Consider the following 23,511-nt stretch of genomic DNA (forward strand, 5'->3'; position numbering starts at 1 on the left):
CTACTAAATAATATACTATACCACTATACAACTATATCATATACTATAGTACTGTATAATATTCTATACCACTATATACTATACTATACCACTATATAATATACTATACTACTGCATAATATACTATACCACTATACAACTATATAATATACTATACTACTGTATAATATACCACTGTATAATATTCTATACCACTATATAATATACTATACTACTGCATAATATACTATACCACCATACAACTGTATCATATACTATAGTACTATATAATATACTATACCACTATTTAAAATACTCTACCACTATACAACTATATAATATACTATAGTACTGTATAATATACTATACCACTATACAACTATATAATATACTATAGTACTGTATAATATACTATACCACTATTTAAAATACTATACCACTATACTACTGGTAGGGTTACAGTACCTCGTGTGGTTGTGGAACAGCCACTCCTTTCTGCACCAGTAGTTTGATGATCTCATAGTTGTTGGTGTGAGCTGCCAGAATGATGGGGGTGATGTCAGGAGTGAAGTCAGAGAACTGCTTGTCCAATAGGATCGGAGGAACCTGGAGAGAGGGCGGGGCAGAGGGAAAGCCAGGTAAGGATCAGTCAAGCAATCCATTCATCCACCAATCAATCAATCAACCAACCAATAAATCAACTCATCAACCAATCATTCAAATAATCAGGAAGGGAGGGATTTAACATGTGGAATTGTTTTAAGAAAGTCGTACCATCTATCATTTAGCTATTTGAATTCTAGTTTTAGGACTGCTGCATATATCGCAGAAAAAAAATTGAACAATAATTTGATAAAACATTACATTTATATTATAGAAATATAGAAATACTTTGAATAACATGTTCAAATGGCAAAACAAAAATATAATAAAACAATGTTTTGAAGTGTCTGTTCTAGGAAGAAATAAACATGTATAAACATGTATATATTGGACACGTGTTTAACCACTTTGTTGGCACAAAACTAAACTCAGCAAGAAAAGAAACGTCCTCTCACTGTCCAACTGCGTTTATTTTCAGCGAATTTAACACGTGTAAATATTTGTATGAACATAACAGGATTCAACAACTGAGACATAAACTGAACAAGTTCCACAGACATGTGACTAACATAAATTGAATAATGTGTATTCATATTTTTTGTTTATGTACATATTCTTATTCATTCCTTTACACTTGTGTGTATAAGGTAGTTGTTGTGAAATTGTTAGGTTAGATTACTGGTTGGATATTAATGCATTTCACTACACTCGCATTAACATCTGCTAACCAGGTGTATGTGACAAATCAGATTTGATTTGAGGTGGATTGAGACGCAGCCCATAAAAAAACTCTCTCTTGCTAACTATCTATCTTACTACACAGACAGACCTGTATGGGGACTATCTTACTACACAGACAGACCTGAATGGGGACTATCTTACTACACAGACAGACCTGTAAGGGGACTATCTTACTTTGAATAGAGAACACTCAGCACTGTGTTATAGAGATGAATAGAGATCACTCAGCACTGTGTTATAGAGATGAATAGAGATCACTCAGCACTGTGTTATAGAGATGAATAGAGATCACTCAGCACTGTGTTATAGACATGAATAGAGAACACTCAGCACTGTGTTATAGAGATGAATAGAGAACACTCAGCACTGTGTTATAGAGATGAATAGAGATCACTCAGCCATGTGTTATAAAGATGACTAGAGATCACTCAGCCATGTGTTATAAAGATGACTAGAGAACACTCAACACTCAGCCCTGTGTTATAGAGATGAATAGAGAACACTCAGCCCTGTGTTATAGAGATGAACAGAGAGCACTCAGCCCTGTGTTATAGGGATGGACAGAGAGCACTCAGCCCTGTGTTATAGAGATACATAGAGAGCACTCAGCCCTGTGTTATAGGGATGGACAGAGAGCACTCAGCCCTGTGTTATAGAGATGGACAGAGAACAGTTAGCCATTTGTTATAGAGATACATAGAGAGCACTCAGCCCTGTGTTATAGAGATGAACAGAGAGCACTCAGCCCTGTGTTATAGGGATGGACAGAGAGCACTCAGCCCTGTGTTATAGAGATGGACAGAGAACAGTTAGCCCTGTGTTATAGAGATACATAGAGAGCACTCAGCCCTGTGTTATAGAGATGAACAGAGAGCACTCAGCCCTGTGTTATAGAGATACACAGAGAGCACTCAGCCCTGTGTTATAGAGATGGACAGAGAACAGTTAGCCCTGTGTTATAGAGATGAATAGAGAGCACTCAGCCCTGTGTTATAGAGATGGACAGAGAACAGTTAGCCCTGAGATATACGGATGAATGATCACCTGACATGTCATAAACCTTATAGAGGCAGTCAGCTGTAATTCCTGATCATGGCAGGAAGGTAATGGGAGTGAAAGGCAATTGCTGACCAGCAATCCAGTCCATTATCTCTCTCTCTCTCTCTCTCTCTCTCTCTCTCTCTCACTCTCTCTATGTCTCTCTCTCTCTCTCTCTCTCTCTCTCTCTCTCTCTCTCTCTCTCTCTCTCTCTCTCTCTCTCTCTCTCTCTCTCTCTCTCTCTCTCTCTCTCTCTCTCTCTCTCTCTCTCTCTCTCTCTCTCTCTCTCTCTCTCTCTCTCTCTCTCTCTCTCTCTCTCTCTCTCTCTCTCTCTCTCTCTCTCTCTCCTCTCTCTCTCTCTCTCTCTCTCTCTCTCTCTCTCTCTCTCTCTCTCTCTCTCTCTCTCTCTCTCTCTCTCTCTCTCTCTCTCTCTCTCTCTCTCTCTCTCTCTCTCTCTCTCTCTCTCTCTCTCTCTCTCTCTCTCTCTCTCGAGCCTCCAACATGTAAGGTGTTGTTCCAAGGCAGTGTAGGTAAAAGCCCTTGAGGGAGTAAGATAACCTCTGGGATATAGTGAATAGGCGAACGCAGCCCCAGATCAGGACAAATCAGTGAGGCATATCGCATACGTCTTGCTCTGGAACATTCCTTTAATTTCATATATTTTCTGACAGAATAATTTAGTTTAGGTACAAACTCAGTCTCTGATCGGCTTATCTCCTTCTGTCTAAAGCCCCTCAGTTAACTGCTGTCACTCACACCGACTGGAAGACAGGAGTGTGTGTGAGTTTATTTTAATTAAAACATATTTTATCTGATCTCCCTTAATAATGGAGAGAGAGGGAAATTAAAATGAAGGAAAAAAGGGGGGAGAGAGGAAAATCAGGTGGTTGTCTTTCCCATGGCTCTTTGGGCCCTGGTCAAATCAGGTGGTTGTCTTTCCCATGGCTCTTTGGGCCCTGGTCAAATCAGGTGGTTGTCTTTCCCATGGCTCTTTGGGCCCTGGTCAAATCAGGTGGTTGTCTTTCCCATGGCTCTTTGGGCCCTGGTCAAATCAGGTGGTTGTCTTTCCCATGGCTCTTTGGGCCCTGGTCAAATCAGGTGGTTGTCTTTCCCATGGCTCTTTGGGCCCTGGTCAAATCAGGTGGTTGTCTTTCCCATGGCTCTTTGGGCCCTGGTCAAATCAGGTGGTTGTCTTTCCCATGGCTCTTTGGGCCCTGGTCAAGAGTAGTGCACTAAGGAGAAGAGTTCAGGTTGTCATTTGGGACACAGATGGGGTTATTAGTCACAGACAGGGTTAGTCACAGACAGGGTAAGTCACAGACAGGGTTATTAGTCGCAGACAGGGTTAGTCACAGACAGGGTTATTAGTCATGGATGGGGTTATTAGTCACAGACAGGGTTAGTCGCAGACAGGTTTAGTCGCAGACAGGGTTAGTCACAGACAGGGTAAGTCACAGACAGGGTTATTAGTCGCAGACAGGGTTAGTCACAGACAGGGTTATTAGTCATGGATGGGGTTATTAGTCACAGACAGGGTTAGTCACAGACAGGGTAAGTCACAGACAGGGTTATTAGTCACAGACAGGGTTATTAGTCACAGACAGGGTTATTAGTCACAGACAGGGTTAGTCACAGACAGGGTAAGTCACAGACAGGGTTATTAGTCACAGATGGCGTTATTAGTCACAGACAGAGTTATTAGTCACGGGTGGGGTTATTAGTCACAGACAGGGTTATTAGTCACAAACAGGGTTATTAGTCACAGACAGGGTTAGTCACAGACAGGGTTATTAGTCACAGCCAGGGTTATTAGTCACAGCCAGGGTTATTAGTCACAGACAGGGTTAGTCACAGACAGGGTTATTAGTCACAGACAGGGTTAGTCACAGACAGGGTTAGTCACAGACAGGGTAAGTCACAGACAGGGTTATTAGTCACGGGTGGGGTATTAGTCACAGACAGGGTTATTAGTCACAGACAGGGTTAGTCACAGACAGGGTTATTAGTCACGGGTGGGGTATTAGTCACAGACAGGGTAAGTCACAGACAGGGCTGTTATAACTTGTTGTGATATCCCTTTCCTCAGCATGTCTATGTCAACCAGGGAAAATAAATCCACAGTGCCTTTACGTGGCCGGCTGGGGCACATATCAAACTGCTCATCAGGTCTTGCTTGACTGATCTTTGAAAATATGCCACAAACACATCACAAACACATTACACGTGGAGGAAAGTGCACATAGGTTTGATAGGATTTATCATCAAATAATCTACACCTAATGGCTGTACACTGTGCACCAACACAGACTGGGGGGGGGTGTGTGTGTTTGTGTGTGTGTGTGTGTGCGCGTGTTGGTTTGGTCGGAGAGATGGTGCGCTATGCTAATAGCAGCGCAGGAATGAAACAAAATCATAGCCCACTCCTCCCTTTAATGTTTATTCATTGCGTTACTCGTATTGAGGACAGAAGAAGAGAGGCCTGCACAATATTGGTGATGAATATGAATGTAACAACACAGTGTGTGTGTGTGTGTGTGTGTGTGTGTGTGTGTGTGTGTGTGTGTGTGTGTGTGTGTGTGTGTGTGTGTGTGTGTGTGTGTGTGTGTGTGTGCGTGCGCGGGTGTGTGAAGAGGTGAGAGTAGCTGTTAAAATCAAACAGTGTAGGGTAGTGTTTCCCAAACCCAGGACCCCCAAAGGGGGGCACGTTAAGGTTTTTGCCCACCTAACACTACACAGCTTAACGTGCCCACCTAACACTACACAGCTTAACGTGCCCCCCTAACACTACACAGCTTAACGTGCCCACCTAACACTACACAGCTTAACGTGCCCCCCTAACACTACACAGCTTAACGTGCCCCCCTAACACTACACAGCTTAACGTGCCCCCCTAACACTACACAGCTTAACGTGCCCCCCTAACACTACACAGCTTAACGTGCCCCCCTAACACTACACAGCTTAACGTGCCCCCCTAACACTACACAGCTTAACGTGCCCCCCTAACACTACACAGCTTAACGTGCCCCCCTAACACTACACAGCTTAACGTGCCCCCCTAACACTACACAGCTTAACGTGCCCCCCTAACACTACACAGCTTAACGTGCCCCCCTAACACTACACAGCTTAACGTGCCCCCCTAACACTACACAGGGGCAAAAACCTTAACGTGCCCCCATTAGGAAACCCTGTAGTGTTAGGGGGGCAAAAACCTTAACGTGCCCCCATTAGGAAACCCTGGAGTGTTAGGGGGGCACGTTAAGCTGTGTAGTGTTAGGGGGGCACGTTAAGCTGTGTAGTGTTAAGGAGGCACGTTAATCTGTGTAGTGTTAGGGGGGCACGTTAAGCTGTGTAGAGTTAGGGGGGCAAAAACCTTAACGTGCCCCCATTAGGAAACCCTGGAGTGTTAGGGGGGCACGTTAAGCTGTGTAGTGTTAAGGAGGCACGTTAATCTGTGTAGTGTTAGGGGGGCACGTTAAGCTGTGTAGAGTTAGGGGGGCAAAAACCTTAACGTGCCCCCATTAGGAAACCCTGGAGTGTTAGGGAGGCACGTTAATCTGTGTAGTGTTAAGGAGGCACGTTAATCTGTGTAGTGTTAGGGGGGCACGTTAAGCTGTGTAGAGTTAGGGGGGCAAAAACCTTAACGTGCCCCCATTAGGAAACCCTGGAGTGTTAGGGGGGCACGTTAAGCTGTGTAGTGTTAAGGAGGCACGTTAATCTGTGTAGTGTTAGGGGGGCACGTTAAGCTGTGTAGAGTTAGGGGGGCAAAAACCTTAACGTGCCCCCATTAGGAAACCCTGGAGTGTTAGGGAGGCACGTTAATCTGTGTAGTGTTAAGGAGGCACGTTAATCTGTGTAGTGTTAGGGGGGCACGTTAAGCTGTGTAGAGTTAGGGGGTCAAAAACCTTAACGTGCCCCCATTAGGAAACCCTGGAGTGTTAGGGGGGCACGTTAAGCTGTGTAGTGTTAGGGAGGCACGTTAATCTGTGTAGTGTTAAGGAGGCACGTTAATCTGTGTAGTGTTAGGGGGGCACGTTAAGCTGTGTAGAGTTAGGGGGGCAAAAACCTTAACGTGCCCCCATTAGGAAACCCTGGAGTGTTAGGGGGGCACGTTAAGCTGTGTAGTGTTAGGGAGGCACGTTAATCTGTGTAGTGTTAAGGAGGCACGTTAATCTGTGTAGTGTTAGGGGGGCACGTTAAGCTGTGTAGAGTTAGGGGGGCACGTTAAGCTGTGTAGAGTTATGGGGGCACGTTAAGCTGTGTAGAGTTAGGGGGGCACGTTAAGCTGTGTAGTGTTAGGGGGGCAAAAACCTTAACGTGCCCCCATTAGGAAACCCTGGAGTGTTAGGGGGGCACGTTAAGCTGTGTAGAGTTAGGGGGGCACGTTAAGCTGTGTAGAGTTAGGGGGGCACGTTAAGCTGTGTAGAGTTAGGGGGGCACGTTAAGCTGTGTAGTGTTAGGGGGGCAAAAACCTAAACGTGCCCCCCTTAGGAAACCCTGGATTCGGGTGGTGTCCACCAACTCTGCCCCAGAGGGTGATGAAATATCACTTCCTTATGTCATAAAATACATTTCACCTCGACAAATATGATTATTCATGTCATAAATCATCTTCAAAGGGGTCGCAAAAACAGGTAAATTAGCATGACATGAGCTGAATTAAATGTAAAAGGCTATACGGCCAGTGATCCTTTGACATTTCACAGAGATGTGCTTGGTTTTCTGAGAAAATCTTTAAAAATATATATATATTTATAAATTTTGAATTCATATAAAACGTGTACACCAAAATATGAAAATACTTCAATACTACATAATACTTCAATACTACATAATACTTCAATACTACATGTCTCCAAATCAACATCTGTCTTGTCTCTACTTTCTTTTAAGTCCTGTGGATTTGAGAAGAAACATGATGAGTTTAACGGTCGAGCCTGTCAGCTAACCTGTAGTCAGAATCAAGCCTGACAAGATGCAATTTTTCTCTCCGGCCTCCAATGATTTAGTAATAATTCTGGCTATCCTACAAGGGTAAACAGTCCAATAACTTTGTAAAAACTAACACTTGAGGTTTGGACGAATAGGTTTCTTTACACCAGTGGTGTAGTCCCGTACCACTTCAAACATTCAACCTCCAGCTGTACCCCCTCTAGCACCAGGGTCAGCACACTCTCAAATGTTGTTTTTTTGCCATCATTGTAAGCAAACCACACACACACACACACACTATATGATACATTTATTAAACATGGGTGAGTCTTTGTCACACCCTGGATCCTGGGAAGTGACAAAGAGCTCTTATGGGACCAGGGCACAAATAATAATATAATAATCAACCATTTTGCTCTTTATTTAGCCATCTTACATATCATTTGTTCATTGAACATTGTGAATAAGGGTGTTTGAAGGGACATAACTCTGCAATGTTGGGTTGTATTGGAGAGAGTCTCAGTCTTAAATCCTTTCCCACAAACATTCTGTGCCTGTATTTAGTTGTCATGCTAGTGAGGGCCGAGAATCAACTCTCACATAGGTACGTGGTTGCAAAGGGCATCAGTGTCTTAACAGGGCAATTTGCCAAGGCAGGATACTCTGAGCACAGTCCAATCCAGAAATCTGCCAGTTGCTTCTGATTAAATTCAATTTTCACAGAGCCTCTTATTGCAATTTTGATGAGGTTCTCTTGTTCAGATATCGGTAAGTGGACTGGAGGCAGGGCATGAAAGGGATAACAAATCCAGTTGTTTGTGTCATCCGTTTCCGGAAAGTACCTGTGTAAATGCGTACCCAAATCACTCAGGTGCCTCACTATATTCCATTTGACATGGTCCGTAAGCTTGAGTTTATTTGCACACAAAAAAAATCATACAATGATGGAAGGACCAGTTTGTCCTTGTTAATGCAGACAGAGAAGAGCTCCAACTTCTTAATCATAGCCTAAATTTTGTCCTGCACATTGAATATAGTTGCGGAGAGTCCCTGTAAAAAACATCACTCAGATAGGCCAGTCGTGTGAGAAACTCATCATCATGCAAGCGGTCAGACAAGTGGAAAAACTATATATATATATATATAACAAAACTATAACAATATAATAAACCTAAAGCAGCAAAAACATTTTTTGAATACTTTTCCCCTTGATAACCATGTCAATACTTTTCCCCTTGATAACCATGTCAATACTTTTCCCCTTGATAACCATGTCAATACTTTTCCCCTTGATAACCATGTCAATACTTTTCCCCTTGATAACCATGTCAATACTTTTCCCCTTGATAACCATGTCAATACTTTTCCCCTTGATAACCATGTCAATACTTTTCCCCTTGATAACCATGTCAATACTTTTCCCCTTGATAACCATGTCAATACTTTTCCCCTTGATAACCATGTCAATACTTTTCCCCTTGATAACCATGTCAATACTTTCCCCCTTGATAACCATGTCAATACTTTTCCCCTTGATAACCATGTCAATACTTTTCCCCTTGATAACCATGTCAATACTTTTCCCCTTGATAACCATGTCAATACTTTTCCCCTTGATAACCATGTCAATACTTTTCCCCTTGATAACCATGTCAATACTTTCCCCTTGATAACCATGTCAATACTTTTCCCCTTGATAACCATGTCAATACTTTTCCCCTTGATAACCATGTCAATACTTTTCCCCTTGATAACCATGTCAATACTTTTCCCCTTGATAACCATGTCAATACTTTTCCCCTTGATAACCATGTCAATACTTTTCCCCTTGATAACCATGTCAATACTTTTCCCCTTGATAACCAGCTCACTTCTGTATGTTGGCAAAGCAGTACATGGTCGCTGCTCATATCATTGCATAGTGCAGAAAATACATGAGAGTTCAGGGCCTTGCTTTTAACAAAGTTAACCATTTTCACTGTTGTGTCCACATTTGCCTTTCAGCTGTCAGGCATTCCCTTGGCAGCAAGAGCTCTCGGTGGATGCTGCAGTCTACCCAAGAGCCTCTCGGTGGATGCTGCAGTCTACCCAAGAGCCTCTCGGTGGATGCTGCAGTCTACCCAAGAGCCTCTCGGTGGATGCTGCAGTCTACCCAAGAGCCTCTCGGTGGATGCTGCAGTCTACCCAAGAGCCTCTCGGTGGATGCTGCAGTCTACCCAAGAGCCTCTCGGTGGATGCTGCAGTCTACCCAAGAGCCTCTCGGTGGATGCTGCAGTCTACCCAAGAGCCTCTTGGTGGATGCTGCAGTCTACCCAAGAGCCTCTTGGTGGATGCTGCAGTCTACCCAAGTTGCGTCAGGAGCAACTGCTTGCGCGTTACCACTACACTAGTTCTCCCTGTCCTGGCTTTTGCTCCATCAGTACAGATACCAACACATCTTGAGCACCAAAGTCCATCTGATGTCACAAAGCAGTTCAATACATAAAAAAATATCATCTCCGGTTGTCCTGGTTTCCAGTGGTTTGCAGAAGAGGATGTCTTCCTTAATTGACCCCACATAAATGCAACAGACATATACCAGGAGCTGTGCCAGGCCTGTTGACTCATCCAGCTGTAACAGACATATACCAGGAGCTGTGCCAGGCCTGTTGACTCATCCAGCTGTAACAGACATATACCAGGAGCTGTGCCAGGCCTGTTGACTCATCCAGCTGTAACAGACATATACCAGGAGCTGTGCCAGGCCCTCCACATCTGTTGACTCATCCAGCTGTAACGCATATAATTCACTGGCTTGTATGCGAAGCAGTACTTGTTTCAAAACATCTCCTGCCATGTCACTGATTCGTCATGAAACAGTGTTGTTTGATGAAGTCATCGTCTGTATAGTTTTTGGGGCATTTTCCCCCAGCATTGTCCCAGTCATATCCGCAGCAGCAGGAAGAATGAAGTCCTCAACAATAGTATGGGGCTTGCCTTTCCTAGCCACTCGGTAGCTCACCATATAAGACGCTGTCGTGGAAATTTCCTGTATTTACCAAATCATGAGAGCAAACCACACACAAGTCAGAGTTATCCCAAAGTTCATCTTTAATTATATGAGCTCCATCACAACCCTGTGATGACCCTGAGATCCTTTATAGCAAAGACACACATAGCCAGACAGCATTGGCCATAATTTATCGTTCAGCTTTGTCTCCTAAACTATGTTATTTTCTCAAACTCAGAACCATAAACCAAATCCCCATATCAACAGGCATATATCAAATCCATCCTAGCTTGACAAGATCACAGAGACACATTAACTGGCACACAGACATTGTGGAGCCAAGAGATACACGCTTGACCTCTCCCCTCTCTCCGACCCAAGTAACTTAGTCTTGACAGAGAACAGATGACTGCACAGTATTGCCACAGTATTATACACAAATAAACATTCTGATGAGAAGTAACTTACAAACATATGATGACTATAAAACATCTTACCTATGTTACCAACTAATTCTGATTATTCCCCAACAACGCTTCTAGCCCCTTCTTATTAAATGGTGGCTGTTACTACTTGAAAGTTTCTTAGTTCTCGTTTAAAAAAAACTCCTGTGGCTTAATTTTCAAATTGCCGTGTTTTGTTTCTAAATGTCTGCGTAAGAGTGAATGTTTCACCGAGTTGTGAGATAGCACTTTTGCACATATAACACACTGTGGCTGAGGAAAGGCACTACTCCCAATATACACTACCATTCAAAAGTCTGGGGTCACTTATAAATGTCCTTGTTTTTTAAAGAAAAGCACATTTTTTGTCCATTAAAATAACATCAAATTGATACATTGTTAATGTTGTAAATGACTATTGTAGCTGGAAACGGCAGATTTTTTATGGAATATCTACATAGGCGTACAGAGGTCCATTATCAACAACCTGGTGTCCCAGGTCTAAATCAGTCCCTGATTAGAGGAGAATCAACAACCTGGTGTCCCAGGTCTAAATCAGTCCCCGATTAGAGGAGTATCACCCACCTGGTGTCCCAGGTCTAAATCAGTCCCCGATTAGAGGAGTATCACCCACCTGGTGTCCCTGGTCTAAATCAGGCCGGCACTGGTGGTACTGGGCCGAGGACACGCACCTCAGGGCGAGTGCGGGGAGGAGGAACAGGGAGAACTGGGCTCTGGCGACGCACAAGAAGCCTGTTGCGGGGGGCAACCACCGGAGGGCCGGTGCGTGGTGCATCTCCACGCACCGGATAAACCGGACCGAGAAGGCGCACTGGAGATCTGGAGCACCGAGCCTGCCCAACCTTACCTGGTTGAATGCTCCCCATAGCCAGTCCAGTGCGGCGAGGTGGAATAGCCCGCACTGGGCTGTGCTGGCGAACCGGGGACACCATTCGTAAGGCTGGTGCCATGTATGCCGGCCCGAGGAGACGCACTGGAGACCAGATACATAGAGCCGGTTTCATGGCACCTGGCTTGATGCCCACTCTAGCCCGCCGATATGAGGAGCTGGAATGTACCGCACCGGGCTATCCACACGCACCGGTACAACGCCCTCTCGTTCCACGGTAAGCACTGGGAGCTGGAGCAGGTCTCCTACCTGACTTCGCCACACTCCCCGTGTGCCCTCCCCCAATACATTTTTGGGGCTGCCACTCGGGCTTCCAGTCGCGCCGCCGTGCTGCCTCCTCATACCGGCGCCTCTCTGCTTTCCCTGCCTCCAGCTCTGCTTTGGGACGGCGATATTCCCCTGGGTCCTTTCCCCAGGGTCCTTTGCCGTCCAGAATCTCCTCCCAAGTCCAGATGTCCTTTGAGTGCTGCTGCTGTCCGTTACCACGCTGCTTGGTCCTTGGTTGGTGGGTTATTCTGTCACGATCATCGTATGGAGTGGACCAAAGCGCAGCGTGGTTAGAATACATTCTTCTTTATTTAATGAAGAACACTTAAACAAAAACAACAAAATGAATAAGACGAACGTGACTGCGATATAAACAATGTGCTAACGTGCAACTACACATAGTGTAATGGCTCTCTTCCATTACAAAGTACAAAGTCCCTAGAATGAGACAAAAACACACATATCACCCTTGTCACACCCTGACCTAACCAAAATAATAAAGAAAACAAAGAATACTAAGGTCAGGGCGTGACAATAGGAGAGACAGCAGCAGGGTAGCCTAGTGGTTAGAGTGTTGGACTAGTAACCGGAAGGTTGCAAGTTCAAACCTCTGAGCTGACAAGGTACAAATCTGTCGTTCTGCCCCTGAACAGGCAGTTAACCCACTGTTCCCCTGTAGGCCGTCATTGAAAATAAGAATTTGTTCTTAACTGACTTTCCTGGTTAAATAAAATAAAAATAAAACACTTCAAAACCTTCTGATTTATTTTTTGTCTTTGTCATTTATGAATGTGTTTCAATGCATTTCTAAGTGCTACTGTAGTAAAACCCACATGTAATATTTTATCAAAGATTTTTCTAATTATATTTTTTTAATACCTAAAGGTGTCCATAACATTAATATCAAGTACTAAAAACAGATATTCTAACAAACAATAAAAAATTAAAAAATCTAACTGCAATAGAGCATGCTGGGAAATATGATAATAATGGGTGTGGTTTTTGTTTAACACCAGTTCTTAACACCAACACTGGAGTAGTTTTACACCAACGAGTGTTAATGTAATACTTAGAGTTAATTTAACACCTGAATTAACACGGGCCCATTTCATGAGTACTCTCATATAGATAGAGTCGCTCTCTATCATGAATTTGTACAGGCTAAAAACAGATATTCTAACAAACATTGATCTAAAATTCAAGCTGCCACAAGTACAGTCCTCCTATCTCCACCTGCAGAACGAGACACAACACACAAGCAGCTCAGTAGGAATGTGAGGTAGAACTCAAAACCTGTCTCTGCATCCCGAAACCCAAATCATTCCCCATTACGCTGATGGAACTGGAGTAAATGAAGACACAGTAGAAGGCAACACTGCAGAATTAATATAGTGGAAACATAGGTCAGACAGCATGCGGCGGCATGGTAAGACTAGTACAGACAATTTTAGCAGTCACCCCAAAAATCAATCTGTGGATTAATAAATCTCTCAGCAGAAGAGGACAATAGCAATAAATGGGATTCACAATTTTCTCTCTCTTGATCTCAATGTCAAGAGGCAAACATACTATCAGGAATCACACACATCCTCTCATCACATCCCAACAAAGCAATGATGAAATATTTGCCATGATAAACTGAAACAGACAAAGGCAAGCACACATGCAATTTCTCTCTCTCTCTCTCTCTCTCTCTCTCTCTCTCTGTCTCTCTCTCTCTCTGTCTCTCTCTCTCTGTCTCTCTCTCTGTCTCTCTCTCTCTCTGTCTCTCTCTCTCTGTCTCTCTCTCTCTCTCTCTCTCTGTCTCTCTCTCTCTCTGTCTCTCTCTCTCTGTCTCTCTCTCTCTGTCTCTCTCTGTCTCTCTCTCTCTCTCTCCCCTCTGTCTCCCCCTCTGTCTCTCTCTGTCTCTCTCTCTCTCTCTCCCCCCCTCTGTCTCCCCCTCTGTCTCTCTCTCTCTCTCTGTCTCTCTCTCTCTCTCTCTCTCTCTGTCTCTCTCTCTCTCTCTCTGTCTCTCTCTCTCTGTCTCTCTCTGTCTCTCTCTCTCTCTCTCTCTCCCCCTCTGTCTCCCCCTCTGTCTCTCTCTCTCTCTCTCTCTCTCTCTCTCTCTCTCTCTCTCTCTCTCTCTCTCTCTCTCTCTGTCTCTCTCTCTCTCCCCCTCTGTCTCCCCCTCTGTCTCTCTCTCTCTCTCTCTCTCTCTCTCTCTCTCTCTCTCTCTCTCTCTCTCTCTCTCTCTCTCTCTCTCTCTCTCTCTCTCTCTCTCTCTCTCTCTCTCTCTCTCTCTCTCTCTCTGTCTCTAATTCAAAGGGGCTTTACTGACATGGGAAATGTGTTTACAAAGCAAGTGAAGTAAACAATAACCAAAGTAAACAGTGCAATTAAAAAGTTTGAAAAAGATAAAGAAGTTTCAAGTATTATATTATCAGCTACAGTATGAACAGTGTTTTAGCAAATAGTAGGGAAAGATAAATAAACAGATATATATTGGTGGTATTTACAATGTTGTTTAAGCTTCACTGGTTGCCCTTTTCTCATGACAACAGGCTACAAATCTTGCTGCTGTGATTGCACACTGCGGTATTTCGCCTACCAGAAGTTTATCAATGTTTGATTTGTTTTCAAATGATTTGTGGGTCTGTTTGATCTGTTGGGAAATACAGGGCATTCAAAGTATTCAGTCCTCTTGACATTTTCCACATTTTGTTAAGTTACAGCCTTATTCTAATATGGATTAAATAAATACATGTCCTCGTCAATCTACACACAATACCCCATAATGACATCACAATACCCCATAATGACATCACAATACCCCATAATGACATCACAATACCCCATAATGACATCACAATACCCCATAATGACATCACAATACCCATTAACGAGCGAAAACGTTTTTTTTTTTAAATATATTTAGCTAATTAAAAAAATATAAAAACAGAAAACCCTTATTAGTCTTCAGACCCTTTGCTATGAGACTGGATACTGAGCTCAGGTGCATCCTGTTTTCATTGATCATCCTTGAGATGTTTCTACAACTTGATTGGAGTCCACCTGTGGTAAATTTAATTGAGTGGACATGACTTGGAAAGGCACACACCTGTTTATATAAGGTCCCACAGTTGACAGTGCATGTCAGAGCAAAAACTAAGCCATGAGGTCAAAGGAATTGTCCATAGAGCTCTGAGACAGGATTGTGTCGAGGCACAGATCTGGGGAAGTGTATCAAAACAATTCTGCAGCATTGAAGGTCCCCAAGAACAAAGTGGCCTCCATTATTCTTAAATGGAAGAAGTGTATAACCAACAAGACTCTTCCTAGAGCTGGATGCCCGGCCAAACTGAGCTATCGGGGGAGAAGGACCTTGGTCAAGGAGGTGACCAAGAACCCGATGGTCACTGTGACAGAGCTCCAGAGTTCCTCTGTAGAGATGGGAGAACCTTCCAAAAGGACAACCATCTCTGCAGCACTCGCCCAAACAGGCCTTTATGGTAGGGTGGCCAGACAGAAGCCGCTCCTCACTAAAATGCACACGACAGCCCACTTGGAGTTTGCCAAAAGGCTACTAAATAAATATGACCATGAGAAACAATATTCTCTGGTCTGATGAAACTCTTTGAATGCCAAGCATCATGTCAAGCATCATGTCTAGAGGAAACCTGGCACCATCCCTAATGTGAAGCATGGCAGCATCATGCTGTGGGGATGTTTTTCAATGGACTGGGAGATTGGGAGTCAGGATTTTTTATTTCACCTTTATTTAACCGGGTAGGCTAGTTGAAAACAAGTTCGTATTTGCAACTGCGACCTGGCCAAGATAAAGCATAGCAGTGTGAACAGACAACACAGAGTTACACATGGAGTAAACAATTAACAAGTCAATAACACAGTAGAAAAAAAGAGTCTATATACATTGTGTGCAAAAGGCATGAGGAGGTGGCAAATAATTACAATTTTGCAGATTAACACTGGAGTGATAAATTATCAGATGGTCATGTACAGGTAGAGATATTGGTCTGCAAAAGAGCAGAAAAGTAAATAAATATAAACAGTATGGGGATGAGGTAGGTAAAATTGGGTGGGCTATTTACCGATGGACTATGTACAGCTGCAGCGATCGGTTAGCTGCTCAGATAGCTGATGTTTGAAGTTGGTGAGGGAGATAAAAGTCTTCAACTTCAGCGATTTTTGCAATTCGTTCCAGTCACAGGCAGCAGAGAACTGGAACGAAAGGCGGCCAAATGAGGTGTTGGCTTTAGGGATGATCAGTGAGATACACCTGCTGGAGCACGTGCTACGGGTTGCGATCGTGACCAGTGAACTGAGATAAGGCGGAGCTTTACCTAGCATGGACAAGGGAAAGATTAACAGAGCACAGAGAGATCCTTGATGAAAACCTGCTCCAGAGCACTGGAAGGCGAAGATTCAGATCCCTCAGGACCTTAGACTGGGTTGAAGATTCAACTTCCAAAAGGACAATGACCCTAAGCACACAGCCAAGACAACGTAGGAGTGGCTTCGGATCAAGTCTCTGAATGTCCCTGAGTGGACCAGCCAGAGCCCAGACTTGAACTTGATCGAACATCTTTGGAAAGACCTGAGAATCGCTGTAAAGCAACTCTCCCCATCCAACCTGACAGAACCTGAGAGAATCTGTAGAGAAGAATGGGAGAAACTCCCTAAATACAGGTGCGCCAAGCTTGTAGTGTCATACCCAAGAAGACTGGAGGCTGTAAGCACTGCAAAACGTGCTTCATCAAAGTACTGAGGGTCTGAATACTTATGTAAATGTGATATTTCCGTTTTTTGTATATTTATTTAATATTTCTAAAAAGCTGTTTTTGCTTTGTCATTATGGGCTGTGTGTGTAGATTGATGAGGGGAAAAAAACTATTTCATACATTTTAGAATGAGGATGTAATGTAACAACATGTGGAAAGAGTCAAGGGCTATGAATACTTCCTGAATGCACTGTATGAATGCACTGTATGTGTCTCTAATATGGTCATGGTCATACATTGGGCAGGAGGTTAGGAAGTGCAGATCAGTTTCCACCTAATTTTGTGGGCAGTGTGCACATAGCCTGTCTTCTCTTGAGAGCCATGTCTGCCTACGGCGGCCTTTCTCAATAGCAAGGCTATGCTCACTGAGTCTGTACATATTCAAAGCTTTCCTTAAGTTTGGGCCAGTCACAGTGGTTAGGTATTCTGCCACTGTGTATTCTCTGTTTAGGACCAGACAGCATTATTTTTTAGTTGATTCTTTCCAGTGTGTCAAATAGTTATCTTTTTGCTTTCTCATAATTTGGTTGGGAAATGGGTTCTATAGCTGATTAATTTAACTTTAGCCAGATCCTAATTGGGATGTCGAGTTTTATGTTCCTTTTGATGGCATAGAAGGCCCTTTCTTGCCTTGTCTCAAATTTAGAAACACAAAACACTTTACATTAAAACAATAAGAAAATACCATAGAAAGTAAAACAAACAATTATTAAAATCCCATTTCTCTTACATTTTCTGTGAATTAAAATGGTGTATGTTCCTCTTACCTGACAGTGCTGTCCCTCTTACCTGACAGGGCTGTCCCTCTTACCTGACAGGGCTGTTCCTCCTACCTGACAGGGCTGTCCCTCTTACCTGACAGGGCTGTCCCTCTTACCTGACAGGGCTGTCCCTCTTACCTCACAGGGCTGTTCCTCCTACTTGACAGGGCTGTCCCTCCTACCTGACAGAGCCGTTCCTCCTACCTGACAGAGCTGCCCCTCTACTTGACAGGGCTGTTCTTCCTACTTGACAGGGCTGTCCATTCTACCTGACAGGGCTGTTCCACAACTGAGGGTCTTTAATAGGGAATGCTCTGACACCCGGCCTGGTTCTGTATCTAGGAACCGGCTTGTGGGAGCAGAGCACCCTCAATGGGTTGTATGGAACGATCTGTCAGATAAGAGGGGCCAGGGCCATGCAGGATTTTAAAATCAGACCGATACTTTACAGGCATCCAGTGTAGTGCAGATAAACGTGAAGTGATGTGCTCATTCCTTCTAGTGCTGCAGTGTTCTGGACCAGATCTAAATATCTAATAGTAGAGACTGAGCAGCTGGACAGGAGGGCATTACAGTAGTCTAGCCTAGATTATAATAGAGACTGAGCAGCTGGACAGGAGGGCATTACAGTAGTCTAGCCTAGATTATAGTAGAGACTGAGCAGCTGGACAGGAGGGCATTACAGTAGTCTAGCCTAGATTATAGTAGAGACTGAGCAGCTGGACAGGAGGGCATTACAGTAGTCTAGCCTAGACGATAGTATAGACTGAGCAGCTGGACAGGAGGGCATTATAGTAGTCTAGCCTAGATTAAACAAATGCATGGACCAGATTCTCGGGCATCTGGCTGTGAGATGAAGTTTCTAATTCTGAAAACATTCCTGAGATTGAAGTATGTTATTCTGGATATGGTTTTATATGGTTGTCAAAAGTTAGGCCAGGGTCAAAGGTAGCACCAAGGTTTTTAACAACAATGTTAGGTGTAATGAGGCAACCATCAACGTTGAGAGTGAGGTCTGACACAGCTTTGTGGAAGTTACCTGTGCCGCTGAGTTTTAGGCCAAGGTAGGTGCAATTATTTGTTTGCTCTAGGGCAACGGTGTCTAGATGGAATTTGTATTTGTTTTCCTGATCACTTAACCTTTTTTGGAGCACCAATAGACCCAAATCTGGCAGAATCTGTGCAGAAGATCTAGGTGCTGCTGTAGGCCCTCCTTGGTTGGGGACAGAAGCACCAGATCATCAGAGCAAACAGTAGACATTTGACTTCAGATTCTAGTAGGGTGAGGCCGGGTGCTGCAGACTGTTCTAGTGCCTTCGCCAATTCATTGATATACAGTATGTATGTTGAAGAGGGTGGGGCTCAAGCTGATTGATTCATTGATTTTATAAATGTCATATGTTTTTCTTCCAACACTGCTTTCCATCAATTTGTATAGCAGACCCTCATGCCAAATTGAGTCAAATTTGAAATCAACAAAGCATGAGAAGACGTTCCTTTTGATTGTTTGTCAATACGGGTGTGCTGGGTGGGTACAGTGGCTTGCGAAAGGATTCACCCCCCTTGGCATTTTTCCTATTTTGTTGCCTTACAACCTGGAATTAAAATGGATTTTTGGGGGGCTTTTATTATTTTATTTACACAACATGCCTACCACTTTGAAAATGCTAAATATTTTTTCTTGTGAAACAAACAAGAATAAGAAAAGAATAAAGAAATCTTGAGTGAGTCTCTTGGGGTTTGTCTCTATAAGCTTGGCACATCTGGGATTTTGCCCATTCTTCAAGGCAAAACTGCTCCAGCTCCTTCAAGTTGGATGGGTTCCGCTCGTGTACAGCAGTCTGTAAGTCATACCACAGATTCTCAATTATATTTAGTTCTGGGCTTTGACTAGGCCATTCCAAGACATTTAAATGTTTCCCCTTAACATTTTGCTTTTGTCACATGGGATGACGCTGGAGAGACGAAGCAGGTACGGGGAGTCAAACATTTAATAACGAAAGGACATGGAACGAGACAGGAACAGCGTCAGAAACAAGTAACAGCAGCGGAGAACAGTGCAGGGAACTGACACATACAGGTAATAAACAGGTGATGAGTGAGTCCAGGTGAGTCCGATATTGCTGATGCGCATGACGAGGGAAGGCAGTTGTGCGTAATAGATGGCAGGAGTGCATGATGCAGGGCTGTTGGCGCCCTAAAGCGCCAGGTAGGGAAGAGTGGGAGCAGATGTGACAGATTTAGCAGTATGTTTAGGGTCATTGTCCTGCTGGAAGGTGAACCTCCGTCCCAGTCTCAAATCTCTGTAAGACTGACACAGGTTTCCCTCAAGAAAATATATGTATCTCTGTTGCCCCATGTAGCCCCATGTACCATTCCTTCAATTCTAACCAGTTTCCCAGTCCCTGCCAATGAAAAACACCCCTACAGCATGATGCTGCCACCACCATGCTTCACTGTGGGGATGGTATTCTCGGGGTGATGCTAGGTGTTGGGTATGCGCCAGACATAGCGCTTTCCTTGATGGCCAAAAAGCTCAATTTTAGTCTAATCTGACCAGAGTACATTCTTCCATATTTTTGGGGAGTCTCCCACATGCCTTTTGGCGAATACCAAACGTGTTTTCTCATTTTTTTTCTGCCCACTCTTCCGTAAGGCCCAGCTCTGTGGAGTATACAGCTTAAAGTGGTCCTATGGACAGATACTCCACTCCGCTGTGGAGCTTTGCAGCTCCATCAGGGTTATCTTTGTTCTCATTGTTGCCTCTCTGATTAATCCTTGCCTGGTCCGTGAGCTTTGATGGGCGGCCCTCTTTTGGCAGGTTTGTTGTGGTGCCATATTATTTACATTTGTTAATAATGGATTAATGGTGCTCCGTGGGATGTTCAAAGTTTCTGATATTTTTTTACAACCCTACCCTGATCTGCACTTCTCCGCAACTTTGTCACTGACCTGTTTGGAGAGCATCTTGATCTTCATGATGCCGCTTGCTTGGTAGTGCCCCTTGCTTAGTGGTGTTGCAGATTCTGGGGCCTTTCAGAACAGTTATATATATATATATATCCTGAGATCATGTGACAGATCATGTGACACTTAAATAAAGTTCACCTGTGTGCAATCTAACTAATTATGTGACTTCTGAAGGTAATTGGTTGCACCAGATCTTATTTAGTGGCTTCATAGCAAAGGGGATGAAAACACACACCACTTTTCTGTTGTCATAATTTAAAACAAGTTTTTTTTTCATTTCACCAATTTGGACTATTTTGTGTAAATCCAAATAAAAATCTCTTTCAATTACAGGTTGTAATGCAACAAAATAGTAAAAACACAAAGGGGGATGAATACCTTTGCAAGGCACATAGTCTGTCATATGGTTGGTAAGAAGCAAATTTGGCATTTGACAGAGTAAATGTTGTAGTCTGCTGTTGATGCAGAGGATTTTTCAAAGATTGCTGGTGATGCAGATTCCACGGTAATTATCGGGGTCAAATTTGTGTCCACTTCTTTGGATTGGTTCCAAATATTGGGGAAGATGCCAGAGCTAAGGATGATGTTAAAGACATTAAGTATAGCCAAATTGAATTTGTGGTCTGTATAATTTATCATTTCAATAAGGATTCCATCAACACCGCAGGCCTTTTTGCGTTTGAGGGTTTGTATTTTGTTCTGTAGTTCATTAAAATGTTTGGATTATCCCATGGGTTCTGGTAGTCTTTAATAGTTGATTTTAAGATTTCTATTTGATAATGTACAGTGGCAAGAAAAAGTAACCCTTTGTGAACCCTTTGGAATTATCTGGATTTCTGCATAACTTGGTCATAAGATTTGATCTGATCTTCATCTAAGTCACAGCAATAGACAAACACAGTGTGCTTAAACTAATAACACATAACTTATTGTATTTTTCTTGTCTATATTGAATATATAATTTAAATTTTCACAGTGTAGGTTGGAAAAACTATGTGAACCCCTAGGCTAATGACTTCTCCAAAAGCTAAATGGAGTCAGGACTCTGCAAACCTAAAGTTCAGTCAATGAGACGAAACTGGAGATATTGGTTAGAGCTGACCTGCCCTATAAAAAATACTATTCTTACTATTCACAAGAAGCATTGCCTGATTGCCTGAACAAAGGAGATCTCAGAAGACCTAAGATTAAGAATTGTTGACTTGCGTAAAGCTGGGAAGGGTTACAACGTATCTCTAAAAAGCCTTGATGTTCGTCAGTCCACGGTAAGACAAATTGTCTATAAATGGAGAAAGTTCAGCACTGTTGCTACTCTCCCTTGGAGTGGCCATCCTGCAAAGGTGACTGCAAGAGCGCAGAATGCTCAATGAGGTTAAGAAGAATCCTAGAGTGTCAGCTAAAGAGCACCTGGATGCTCGACAGCTCTTCTGGCAAGATATTCTGTGGACAGATGAAACTACAGTTGAGTTGTTTTGAAGGAACACACAACACTATGTGTGGAGAAAAGAAGTCACAGCACACCAACATCAAAATCAAAACCTGATGTCCGGTTCACACCAGACATCCCAAGAACATTGCTGAACTGAACCCGTTTTGTGAATGGTCCAAAAATTGGAATGGTCCAAAAATTGGAATGGTCCAAAAATTGGAATGGTCCAAAAATTATCCGCTGTGCAGGTTTGATTTGCAACTACAGAAAACATTTGTTTGAAGTTATTGTTGCCAAAGGAGGGTCAACTATTTAATTAATCCAAGGCTTCACATACTTTTTTCCACCCTGTACTGTGAATGTTTACACTGTGTGTTCAACAAAGAGTTGTTTTGAAGGAACACACAACACTATGTGTGGAGAAAAGAAGTCACAGCACACCAACATCAAAATCAAAACCTGATGTCCGGTTCACACCAGACATCCCAAGAACATTGCTGAACTGAACCCGTTTTGTGAATGGTCCAAAAATTGGAATGGTCCAAAAATTGGAATGGTCCAAAAATTGGAATGGTCCAAAAATTGGAATGGTCCAAAAATTATCCGCTGTGCAGGTTTGATTTGCAACTACAGAAAACATTTGTTTGAAGTTATTGTTGCCAAAGGAGGGTCAACTATTTAATTAATCCAAGGCTTCACATACTTTTTTCCACCCTGTACTGTGAATGTTTACACTGTGTGTTCAATAAAGACTTGAAAATGTATAATTGTTTGTGTTATTAGTTTAAGCAGACTGTGCTTGTCTGTTGTTGTGACTTAGATGAAGATCAGATCAAATTTTATGACCAATTTATTTTCGAAATCCAGGTAATTCCATTGGTTTCACATACTTTTTTGCTACTGTATATGTTTTTGCTGTTTGTTCTTGGTTGTGGAGCTGAAAACATTTGAGAAGTGGTTATCCATACATCTCCATTTTGATAGATAACTCTTTGTGTTGTTGTTTGTTTAGTGTTTCCAATTTTCCCAGAAGTGGCTAGATTCTATTTATTCTTCAATTACTTTCAGCTGATTTCTGACATGCTGTTCCTTATTTTTGCATAGTGTATTTCTGTATTGTTTTAGTGATTCACCATAGTGAAGGCGTAGTCTCATGTTTTCTGGGTCTCTATGTGTTTGGTTGGACAGGTTTCTCAATTTCTTTTTGAATGTTTTGCATTCTTCATCAAACAATTTGTCATTGCTGTTAATGTTCTTAGGTTGTGTGCTTGACATTTTTTTGTATTGATAGTGAAGCTGAAAAGGTCAAATATACTGTTTAGGCATTCTACTGCCAAGTTTACACCAACACTTAAACAGTGGAACGTTTTTGTTCAGGAAGTTGTCTAAAAGGGATTGAATTTGTTGTTGCCTAAATTTGTATTAATAGTATGCAGTTCCTTGGGATTTGATGCCTCACGATTTAATATCTGTTCCAGTAGACTGTGTTTTTGCTGTGATCTGATAGGGGTATCAGTGGACGGACTGAACGCTCTGAGAGACTCAGGATTGAGGTCCGTGATATAATAATTTAAAAGAACTACTGCCATGTGATGAGCTGTAGGTGTACCTCCTGTAGAAGTCCCCTCGAAGCCTTCCATTGACTATGTTCATACCCAGCGTGCGAAG

General features: G+C 43.0%; 1 protein-coding gene across 1 annotated transcript in view; it reads right to left on the bottom strand.

The window, feature by feature from the left end:
- trpc4a (transient receptor potential cation channel, subfamily C, member 4a) overlaps positions 1-23,511 on the bottom strand; it is a 59,197-nt gene that overhangs the window by 12,692 nt on the left and 22,994 nt on the right. The window contains exon 4 of the mRNA XM_031809087.1: positions 445-585. Coding sequence (XP_031664947.1) covers positions 445-585 — 141 coding nt within the window. The remainder of the gene's footprint in view (positions 1-444; positions 586-23,511) is intronic.

Source organism: Oncorhynchus kisutch, linkage group LG29 (assembly GCF_002021735.2).
Source record: "Oncorhynchus kisutch isolate 150728-3 linkage group LG29, Okis_V2, whole genome shotgun sequence".
Taxonomy (NCBI): Eukaryota; Metazoa; Chordata; class Actinopteri; order Salmoniformes; family Salmonidae; genus Oncorhynchus; species Oncorhynchus kisutch.